At 45.4% G+C, this 11,381-nt stretch overlaps 2 protein-coding genes across 5 annotated transcripts; one reads left to right on the top strand and one right to left on the bottom strand.

The window, feature by feature from the left end:
- Positions 1-137: 137 nt before the first annotated feature.
- On the bottom strand, positions 138-5,434 carry dcun1d3 (defective in cullin neddylation 1 domain containing 3). Of its 2 annotated transcripts, none has more exons than XM_037464072.2 (4): positions 4,863-5,434; positions 3,982-4,038; positions 2,937-3,503; positions 138-1,860 (listed from the first exon to the last, which is right to left on the bottom strand). In XM_037464072.2, exons 3-4 carry the CDS (start codon positions 3,374-3,376, stop codon positions 1,314-1,316), a joined length of 987 nt encoding a protein of 328 aa, XP_037319969.1. In that variant the 5' UTR covers positions 3,377-3,503; positions 3,982-4,038; positions 4,863-5,434; the 3' UTR covers positions 138-1,313. The 2 variants fall into 2 exon arrangements, with proteins under 2 accessions (XP_037319969.1, XP_037319967.1); XM_037464070.2 differs by having other exon boundaries at positions 2,937-3,488.
- Positions 5,435-5,525: 91 nt separating this feature from the next.
- Positions 5,526-8,225, top strand: lyrm1 (LYR motif containing 1). 3 transcript variants are annotated; one of them, XM_062560044.1, is made up of 6 exons: positions 5,629-5,786; positions 5,883-5,943; positions 6,223-6,405; positions 6,500-6,560; positions 6,936-6,967; positions 7,063-8,225. In XM_062560044.1, exons 3-6 carry the CDS (start codon positions 6,247-6,249, stop codon positions 7,174-7,176), a joined length of 366 nt encoding a protein of 121 aa, XP_062416028.1. In that variant the 5' UTR covers positions 5,629-5,786; positions 5,883-5,943; positions 6,223-6,246; the 3' UTR covers positions 7,177-8,225. The 3 variants fall into 3 exon arrangements, with proteins under 3 accessions (XP_037319970.2, XP_062416028.1, XP_037319971.1); XM_037464073.2 differs by lacking the exons at positions 5,629-5,786; positions 5,883-5,943 and adding an exon at positions 5,526-5,619; XM_037464074.2 differs by having other exon boundaries at positions 5,629-5,943.
- The last annotated feature ends 3,156 nt before the right edge of the window (positions 8,226-11,381 follow it).

The following is an 11,381-nucleotide window of genomic DNA, read 5'->3' as shown; positions in this document are numbered from 1 at the left end:
AATTAAGAAATAATCAGATTTCTATGGATCAACAGTCAAAAGTTCAACACTTTTTATTTATTATAAATCAATACATTTTATATAAAAAGGACAAAGGGGGTCTGAAATAAATCATTGTAGCTGTAAACCAAACAGATTAAGTTATGCCCCCCCCCTCTTACCACACTGGACCCCCAGGCTCTTTGTTAGCCAGCATGTCTGGTTAACTCATTCAAACACCGTAGGCTATACTTAAGATCAATCAACAGTTTTGAAGAGGTTGAAAATGAAAATAACGTGAAATCATTCTTTCTGAAAACTGTGCAAGCATAGCGTCTTAGCATGCCATGGGTTTTTGTGCAATCCGTTACAAGCATCACCAGTTTTCAAGATTTGTGACATATGCATACTCTTATTTTTGTTTTGTATGGAAGTTCAAGGATGGGATGACTCTTATGAAGGTAAACAATACCAGCTGTTAGAAGCCCGTTTTAATGGTCCTGAATGTTACACCGGTTTAGGCATCATTTATTGAAAGAAGTGACCTATAGCTTTTTATATAGAGGCATCCAAAAGCCAGCATCATTGTGTTGTACACACATAACCGCTTATTGAAAATAGGTGGACATCAAAATGGTAGATGCTAGAGGTCAAAGGGCAGCACAGCCAGCTGCACAAGCTAAGCCGCTCCGGTGGTACTCCATAGAGGAGAGCTGTTGGGTCTGTTACCATCAACTTGGATGGACATTGTATCATCATTAAAAACAAATGTCCTGGTGCCATGTGATTGCAGGCGAGCAAGAGCAACCGATTCATCTTCACAGCACTGCAAGATAAAAGCATACAATCGAGCTAGATTAGTCCCACAAAGAGGATTTCACTGGCCCTTACGCATAATCTTCTGTTTGGATAGTAAAACATTATTTTTGGACAGAAGTTCCATTCCTCTTTTCATTAACTAGAACCGTGTACTAAACATATCTGCAGCGTTATCGCGTCAAAGGAAACTGTCTATATGAGAATTGTGGGAAAAGTTTGTGGCTTTCTGTCACCTGTTCTTAAAACCGAAGCTCTATCTGTGGTTGTTGTCGGTAGACGGAGGTTGAAAGGGACATGTCCAATTACTTAAAACACACGAGGTGGGAAAAAAAATAGAGTAAAACAATAACTTAATAGAAGTGCTTAAAAAGAACAGTTCTTTGAGCCCTTTTTAAAAAACAAAAACAAAAAGGGTGCAAATCAGGAATCCCAAAATGAACAGTCATCGTAACACTAATATTCATCCCACGATTCACAGTTCAGGTGCAGATCACAACGCGCCCCTCGAGTCCCGGTCAGTGGCCCCCCCACGTCTGTGAGCCGCGGCTTCCCTCTGTTTCCAGCCTCTCTGGGGTGGGCGAACCCTCTGTTTCAGTCCCCTCTTCCTCGCGTGCCCTCCGTGCCGCCTCCTCCTCCTCTTCCTCCCTTTTCCTGCGCTCCAACTCCCACTCCACAAAGGTGTCGAAGAGGCTGGGCCAGGCCTCGTCCTCGCTGTAGTTGCTCAGGTCCGGCCCGATAGCTTGGGTGAAGTTGAGGAACATGTTCCACGTGTCCCTGGAGATGCCCCGGATACTCGAGGGGTTCTCCGACAGGAAGTCCAGCCAGTGCTCCAGGATGGCGGGCGAGTCCTGGGTGAACACCAGGCGCCACAGCGCGATGGCGATGTCCCGCTGCAGCGAGCGCTGGCCCTCGTCGGCGTCCAGGCCGAACTGGAAGGTGAAGCGGTACAGGTCCTTGAAGTTCTCCTCGCCCCGGGCGTCCAGCAGCATGACGGGGAAGCGCGAGCAGATGCCCTCCAGGCTGTCGGCCTGAATGGCCTTGCAGCCTTCAACAAACTCCTTCCTGGAGACACAGAGCAGGAGGAGAGGTGAAGGTGGGACACTGGGTGAATGAAGCCGTGTTGGTTTACCATCGCGCTGTGATAGAAAAGTTTTACATACGGTCGCTATCTGATCCTTTTCAGGAAAACATGCAATCGGGACACAAGCACGAGGATGACACTTTAATACCATGACCTGCCCACATGGATCATCAATGACCAGCCAGAAAAGGCAGCTAAAAATCCAGATCCAGATAAATAAGTTATATATGCTCCTTTATTTCTTTTGAGGAGATCCGACCCGCGATACAATCCAAACCGGGAGTGGATCCGCTGCACCACTGCAGTGGACACTTTGGGAAGGAGAATGTTTCCATAAACCTCTGTCTCATGTATTGTCTCTATTGACCTTTACTACTGGAGGAGTAAAGTGGTGTACGTGACAAATAAAAACCTTGAAAACGACAACAGAAACATCAGTAATGCAAAAGAGGCCTTTCAAAATGCTGATAACTATTAGACAGTTTTTCCACTTCAAGCAGAGGTACTTTGTTATTTAAACACTCCGATGTGGGCTGTCAGAGTCAAATGGAACATGAACAGCTTCACTCAGCATTAGTTGACAATGAAACACGTCGGTAACCACAATGGCGTCGTCCAAAGCCTCTGGATGGAAAAGTGCTGAGTTTAAAATGAGGGGGGAGGTGACGAGTGGACGGCCAGTGGGCGGCTCTATTCATCTCGGACACAGACTGCAGCGCGAGTGCAGAGCAGGACACACACACGCACACACGCGCACACACACACACGCTGAGGTGCCCTTGAGCAAAGAAACCCAAACCGCTAACTGCTACGTGGCATCTGACAACAAGGCCGCCGCATGACTCCAACATCCCTCCCACTGGATCTCTAGGGGACATCCATGTGCGTAAACAAACACCATATTTACATTAAATACATGCATAAAAGCAACAAGGGCGGATAAACCGTGTTTCAGTTGTCGGCAATGACGAAATATCTGACTCAACATGTCCGGTCCTCACCTATTGCTATTAGCAATAAGCAGTAGTAACACCCTTCCCAGGAATCCACCCCCTACCTTGTAAACTTGCACATGGTGGCCGCTTGAAACTTCCAGGCGAGAACAAGCACGCGAAACTCGGCCGGGTCCACGCACAGGTCGTTGCAGAACATCTCCATGCCCTCCTCCAGGATGGCGTCCTCCTGTTCGTCCTTGTAGCAGCAGAAGAGCTCGTCGAGGCGCAGCATCGACAGCCCGTCTCCGTCCAGGCACTCGTCCTTGCGTGGCTCCCCCATCACGGCGGAGATGACGGGCGTCTCCACGCTCACCTCCGAGGCCTTGGTGCCATTCGACAGGTCGATGGCGGCTTTGCTGCCCTGAGCGCCGGGCTCTTCTTTGTGGCCCCCCCCGGCACTGCCGCCTTTCTTGTGGTGGGACTTGGAGCCGCTCTCCTTGTCTCCACTCTTGCTGCCGAGTGAGGACGTTGGATTCTTACACTTGGTGACACATTGACCCATGTCTTCCTCCCTCGCTCGCTCTTCGGTCTGTCCTCCTCACCTTCAGTCGCCGCCCGAGGCACCTAGACGCCTCTTCTCTGGCCCCGCGAGATGTCTCCACATACCCTCAGGCCTGATGGAAAGAAAACTGAAAAATGTTGACCCTCTCAAGAGTGGAGCTTTGCCCAATATCAAAAGGCCAGGATCCACTTTTTGTGCATCGAAGGTCAGGTGACAAATAACCATGGTTCCCTGCTAGACTTAAAAACCCTTCATCCACCTAAAAGCAACTGAAATATACCTACATTTTCGTAACTTTAACATCTAACTTATTTGCTCTATTGAGTTTCATTTCACAACTTTTTTATATAGTAATCATGGACCAAGCCTGTGTTTCGTGGGAAAATATTTTAACGCCATTTTGCAGCAATTGCTATGATTAAACAGACTTTAACATGAATACTCCCAACGTTTTGTAAGAAAACCTCAACCTGCGAGTACGACGTGAATCATCACCCACTAATCAAACTAACTAAAAAGCTTCCTCATAAGGTTGCATGATACCATGTGCACTCTAATGCAAAGTAATCATTCAGCTCACAGTAAAGAAGCAGGGAAGTACTTACAGACTGAAGGATCAGTGTCTATTCGGCTCCATCGTTGTTATCTTGGCCTCCGCAATGCTGAAAGACACATTATCCCGTCATTTTAAGCAGGAATTTATGGCTCATCATCAGAAAAAAACCTGCAGGACTTATTTTTGCCAACATCCCATGAGCATGTCATTTGATCGTGGATCAGTTTGATTCGCTGCAGGGAGGTTCGATTCCCGATTATAGAGTCAACGGGGGGCAACACACACCTCTGCTCTAAAACCTTTTTACACAGGCACACTTCAGTCCGGAATCTGACTCAAACTCGCGAGTACTTCCGTACAATCCACGCGTCCGAAACCGAACTTTTGCTTAAATTTGTGAATTCGTTCGCGGTTCGTTGTCCAGAGGTTGATATCGAACACGAACTCACCGCCGGAGGCAAATCGACCGGTGTGATCACTGATCCGGGCATGTCGAGGCACATTCCGGACCCACCCTACCTCGCTGACGTGAGATGGAGGTATAACGCCCTGCTTGTTCATTAGATTTCCTTTAAACACCGTCCTCACCCTCAAGCAACACGTAACAAACACGCAACGCCAAGTAATCATCACGTAGACCCAGCTAGCCAGATGTAGTCCCTGAAACCGGGAGACAACAAAGTTGAGCTGGACTTTGAGTGCGTGATATTTGCACCGTTGTCCTCGCGTTCACGTCGTTTTACAGAGTGTGTCACTGATTGTCGCGGTGTTTATTGCGACCGTTAAACCAGCAAACCCTCTGGCCCTGACGACGTCGCCATAGCTAGCTAGCATCAGCTCGTTCAACTAAAAGTTAGCTGCGGGCTAAGCTAGGCAGTAGCTTTGAGACTCTCCGAGACACATCACAGGTAACGCCGTTAACAAACTCACCTGTTTAGAGAACGGCGTCGTCGGGAACTCGGGGCTCATCACTCCGGGGTCGCCGGTACAAAAGAAGCGGTGTACAAGTTGTCAGTTTCGCGCATACAAGCAGAAACCAACTGAGGCAAACTCGTCGCGTCAACTCAGAATGCTAGCTAACTAGCTAACTAGCTGACACAAAAACTTCCACATCAGTAGCATATTTATCCCCGCTTTTAAAGGAAAACGGGCAAAACGCTAGCATTCAGATGGTACTTTTTGTGTCCATTTTGAATTACGTTTGCTCTTTGGAATGAGTTAAAGGACCATCTCGGACCAAAGCAGTCAATGTCTTTGTGCTTCCCCCTTTTAGTCATTGAGTGCAGCTACACAGTGGGCTTTTACTGCATCACTTCCTGCCTTCACGCAGCCAACAGCTGATCTTCAACGCAGGGTCCTTTCAACAAAATAATATGCTGGAAATTAATAAATGGAATCATAGCATCACACCTAGAAGGGCAGATTAACACGAAATAAATTAAATTAACTCAATCACGTGTTTTGTTCAGGTCGTTTTAGACATTTTTCAGAAGCTCTTACGATAATCACATTGAATGCCGGGAAAAGGTGTGGTGGAAAATGAATTGTAGCGTTGGTGTTACTTATTTTTAGATTTAAAAATATTATGATGTTTTATCTTTGCCGTAATAAGGAACTAGTTCGGGGAAGACGTCATCAAAATGCGACAAATGCGTGTGTGGTGCCTCGATCCTCTCTAGACCGCCCGGTAGGTCAAAGTTATAATGTAACATAATCATATTGTGTGTCATTTTGGGTGATAGCGTAACTCTTCTCTGTTAATTACACTCGCAACGCATTTGATCGCCGTTATTTGTGACGTCTTATTGGTGCTGTCAGGGGAAAGCTGGAGGACAGCTAGCAACATTTCGACAGGTGATGCTAAAGCGAACCAGCATGAATGCAACTGCATCAATGGCATTATTTATTTAACCTGAACGCATACCAAATGATGCGATGTATACCTTACAGTCAGTCATGGAACCGGCTGTGTTTGGAAATACCAGGCTCGTGTTGGCTTTAGTGACATCTAGTGAGTATCATTAACTCTGAAGGCTGGAACCTGCAAACTGAGCCCAAATGTTCTGTACACAACTCTGTCACAACAACCTGATTCCTTTATTTCTCAAAGCTGTTAAATTCCATCACGACTTACAGAGACACTGAACACCTGGCCCCGTGGTGTTTTGCTCTGTACACAATACTTAACGGGAATTTGGAGGCATCAAAAGGCTCCTCTCTATTCTCCGGCATTCACCTTTTAAGCGATGTCCAGCATTTCATTTCCACCTCAAACTGCTTAATTGTGCAGGTGACTCCCGGCTGTGAGCCCACAATGGCGGCCTCCACTCGCAGGACGGTGTTGTCGCTGTACACGCGGGTGTTTCGCGTCGCCCGCGGCTGGCAGGCGCTGAGCGGAGTCCCCAGTGACACCGAGGCGGAGAGAAAGTACATTCTCCAAGAGGCCGGCACTCTGTTCCGACAGAACCAGCAGGTGTGAACCACAGCGCGCCGCCATGACACCGCTGCGGTTTCTTTTCTGAGTGCAGTTTGCACGGCTCACCGTTTTTTCTTTTGCTTCTTCTCAGCTCACAGATGACGAATCAATAAAACGGTGTATGGAAGAATGTGAGGCAAGGATAGAAATGGGTAAGAGCGGAGACGTTCCACACATTTACTGACGTACGTCTTGACAAAAACTTCTCCTCCTGTGGTGAAGGCTGAAGTAAAGCTATTCTGTGCTGTCCATAGCTTCTATTTATCAGATACAAGTATGCGCTGACTTCATAAACCATGAGTCCTGCTTACGCTTTGACACCAAACCTATAGAAATGCTTGGAAGCCACATAAATCTAACAATATTTACAAATATGGGTGTTGTGACCAGACGAAGATCCAAGTAGCATCAAAACATAAAAGATTGACAGACTGAAACACGTAGTCCTGACATTCAAACATCTGGAGAATCAGCTGCTCTGTGTCTTGACTCCAGAAGATGGACTAACGCCATGGTTGTTTTCACAGGTTTACATTACAGGAACCCTTATCCGAGGGCTGTAAGTAAGAACTAGTCATTACACAAATACGTTTTTCTCTGCGTGGCTCTCAGTGATGTCGAGAAATGTCCCTTTGGCTCCTCTGTCCCCCGTAGACGTACCTGCCACCGCTGGGGCTGGCGACTCAGAAGGGCAGGAAGCTGAAAGCACAGCAGCGCCTGAGGAAGCAGGCCAAGCCGGTGTACTTACAGTCACAAGACGAGACCTGAGGCTCGATGTCCTCGCCGACCGCTCAGGTTACCGCGGGCGGGAAACCGGAGCTCGGCCGCCAGCTGATCCGAGCGGCTACAAGCGCTTCGTGATGCTGGAACGCATTCAGCCATTCAGGAAGGAGCCATGTTTCACTTTAGTTGTTCTCCTTTTACTCCGAGCTGCTTAAACACGAGTTTCCCAGCGTCGCTGAAGGGTGACCGGCTTCGGTTGGGCTCAGCGAGGCTGTGGGGGTGGAAGAGCTTTAGTATGAGATCAAGTTGTATGTTGTTTGTTTTGTCAAAGTGTAAAATAAATACTACGAATACTTAACATTCTACAACAAAGTTATCTTAATGTTTTACTCTAGTTGTACATTTGTGCCTTGACATGGAGATTATTTGTGGAACTTTTATAATGTATTTTATTTTTTAGAGCCAACACCTTAGCGTTCAGCTTTCTCTTATCAGTAGCCCGTTGATCCAGGCAGAAACTACAACCCCAGGAATGTTGGCAGCTGCAGAGAGGAAGATGGGGAAAGGGGTCATTTCTCACTCATCTGCACTGCTGAACCATTGTAGTGTGCGCAGATGTTCTTCCTACGAGCTTTAACTTTTCTGCAGGAGGACGGAGGAAGGGCTTTAAACAGAACCGTGCATTTTCCTCCCAGCAGACAACACGAGGAAGAACTTCCAAAGAGCGTTCCAGGAAGACACAAAAACAGGAACAGAGAGCCGATGGAAAGTTTAGAACGTTATCTTTAAACCCAAACTTCCTTAACTCTTATTACTTGACATTTCTGGATCTGTTTTTAAGAGCCAGGAATATCTGGCTCCCTTTGATGATTATTTAGCCTTCCTCAGCGTGGAGGAAGAGCAGTTTGGTTTGTTTCTCACTTTACGTTCTGTCTAGAAATCTGAGCCTGACTCATCATAAAATAAAAGACCTGCAGCTGGAGATTCATTTTGTTAATTTTGTTCTGTTCTGTTCAGATGTTGTGAATAGTACAAAATGATGTTTAACATTTCAAATCTGATGTGCCACAATAAAGCACGTTGTGTGAGCTCCATGTAGGGTGAGTGGTGTTTGCACTCGTATTACATCATCCACATGTGCTGCCTCTTTGTGCACTGAATATACAATGAGTGCTGGTGAGAATATGCTCTCCTGCTTTAAAATATGCTAATTTTAATCACTATTCCAAGAAAACCAATTAGCTTTTCTGAAAAGATAGTAAAGAAGTTCAAACTGATTAAATTGTATTAACGGGGTAAGCTTAAGTAGGGAACTTATTTAATTGGTCGCTTTAATTAGACAACAGAGCACCAATAATTCAAAGTTAGCTTTAATGCTTATTAGATCAAACCAGCTTGCATGAATGATGAATGCCTCCACTTCAACAATGTGGTTCACTTCAATGAGATGGCCCCAGCTCAAATGTACTTGAAAAGCCCTCAACCTGATGTATTCTGTGGGGTCTGTTATGTTCTGCTCATCTCTGCAGCGACGCAGGGGAAAAAACACAAATGCGGACGAGCAAACATGACTCCTGATGATGTGGGTGGGCTCACATGATGGAGGGCTTTAAACACTCGACCATTAGGCAGCAGCATCAGAAGAAGCTCAACTCAAAGTGCAGCGATTCTGGACGCGTTCAGATGTCAGATGGACCGACAGCACGGCCGAGGAGATAAACTCATCCCTGATGGGTGTCTCAAAGCATCCAAAATGACTAAATAAAATGATCCAAAACAGGTCGAAAAGATGACTGAGCTTCAGAAAAGTATAATAATAAATGAATAAAAAAGGCCGATCTCATGTGCTGTATATACGATGATGCACGATGCACTATATGAGCCGGCACTCTTTGGCCACCAGGTGTCCCACCACACCGAGTACCGGAGCCTGCAGTGGTTCACTGTCTCATTACCTCAGTGATAAATCATTGTGCTCACTGATGGACCACACTGCTGCACACTGGTACCTGTCTAAAGTTTGTACTAATGCGTACCTGTCATTAGACAACTCAAACAGAAGTGCTAAGTCCTCTCAGTGAAGTGAATTATGGGACGACACTACTACGCATTTGGAGTAAATAAATAACTCGTGGGCTGTATTTGTACTTGTTAGAAATTGTAGACACGCTAACATGCTAAGCCAAGATAGTGGAAATGGAGAACAGTGTACTTTGCATTGCTGTGCTTCAGCCTCACGTACATTCAGGTTCATTTAAATAAGACTGACTTGACTTGAATGCAAATTTGTCCTTTTTAACTATGAAATAAATAACGCAGCAGTGATAACTAAGATCATTCATCTGTTGCTTACTTCTGTTTAAGAGGGGTAGAAGGATATTAATCCATCAAAGATTGATGGCGTTTGGGCAACATGAGGAACCCGGCTGGTTTGTTTTTATAAATGTGCCAGCAGATCTGTGATCCTTCTGCTTATGATATTGATTTTGATGCCTAAAAATACCAAACGTGAAACACTTCAATAACAGAGCGCTGCCTCTCTTCACAGTACAGCAGCGTGTGGAGGGAGAGTCTCTATAGCTGGTGCTTTTATAATATATATATGTACACACTTATATTTATCTGAGGTTCCTGAGATGCTGACCTCCAGAACGTGGTCGTGGCCCCACCTGTGCATTTAATGTTTTTGGATTGAATACAGCATTCTATTTTAATGTCATTGTATACATAACAAAATACATTTCAAAATAAAGTTATTTCACTCCTAAATCTCTTTATTTTTGTTGTTGTGTTTTTATATATTTCGGTTATTACTGCTGCACAGGGGCCATTGAAGCTTCATCTTCATCATAGCATAGCATATTCGTCACTGGTGAGAAGTCTCCTCTCTGGGGAAGTTTCTCTTTTTTTCATGGCCAATAAGTATACAAACAAATCCTTTAAATGTATTATTATTATTCATTTTTTGCTTCCTGGTTTGCATGTAAACTTTCAAAATAAAAGTCTGAAATAGGCTGATGACCCATTTATGTGCTGATGACGTGTTCTAAGAACTGGATCATTGGGGAAAAAACGGTTCTTTTTAAAGGTTTCCTCGTGTAAATATAGATATTTAGAGGCTCACCTGAGAGAAGTGTCATTATGGAAATGATAAATAAGCTACCGTACAACTGCTCCACAAAGAGGAGGGTGATCCATCATTCAGCCCCTTAAAGGCCTTCACTCTGTGTGCATTATTTAGGGGGTTCAGAGAGACCCTGGGGGAAATATGGTGGAGGAACCAGAGGCAGCATGAAAAAAGGACAGGGTGAAGAACAGGGAATAAAGCAGGAGGTGGACATGTAATGCTGTACTCTAGGAGCTAAGGTAATTAATTAGATGCTTGTAAATAGGTAAACACAACTCCTTACCTTACCTTGTCAACTTGCCCTAATGCCTCGACACGGATCACACTCCAACCGCCATTGAATAAATAACAAGCTTGTTTTCACTTTACAAAGCAACACGAAGCGAATGATAGCACCGCCGTGATGGGGTGCCGTCTCTTGAAAGACCATCGCACACGTTCCAAAAGCTGACGGTTAAATGCTAGAACAACTACAGGCGTGATCATATTTGACCTTTACAGCCTTTGAGTGCTTTGCAAAGTAAGAGCACAACTGCAGCTCTTCTTTTGCACATTTGACCGGAATGATTGTGAGCTCCTGATTAGATGCTTGGTGCTCCAGTAACTCGATTAAAAACAATCCTCCTCATCAGGGGAATGCCGCGTACTAATTTCAAAAGCTCTCAAGCATTTTCTCAAGCCTCTAGGATTTGAATGCAGTTGGACTGTGCGATTTAATTCAATTATACGTTTCTCAGACTTCTGCGCCGCACGTTTCCTCCATTTCAAACAAGACCAACGAAGACGCAAATTTACAGCTCCAGCGGGGCAACACTCGGCTTTTATCGAAGATGTTACAGCACAATAGTTGTTTTCCGTGCACAAAAATCTTCAAAGAGCAGCGAGATGGAGGAGAAACGGCAAAAAACAACACAACATATCAGACAACGATTGGATATGGTTTTGTGTGAAAGTGTTACATTTGAAAGGACACAATGCAGCCAGTGAAAAGCATGAGATGTTCTTTCATGACTCAGCCTTTAATTGCCCCGCCGTGTAGCCGCAGACGTTTGTCTCATCTCCAGCTCCCTCGCTCGCTCCCGTCCCACTCACTCTTTGTCTTCCTCTCGCCTTTTGTTTGGAC

The sequence above is a fragment of the Pungitius pungitius genome, chromosome 21, assembly GCF_949316345.1.
Source record: "Pungitius pungitius chromosome 21, fPunPun2.1, whole genome shotgun sequence".
NCBI lineage: Eukaryota > Metazoa > Chordata > Actinopteri > Perciformes > Gasterosteidae > Pungitius > Pungitius pungitius.
This window is presented reverse-complemented; position numbering and strand designations above follow the sequence as displayed.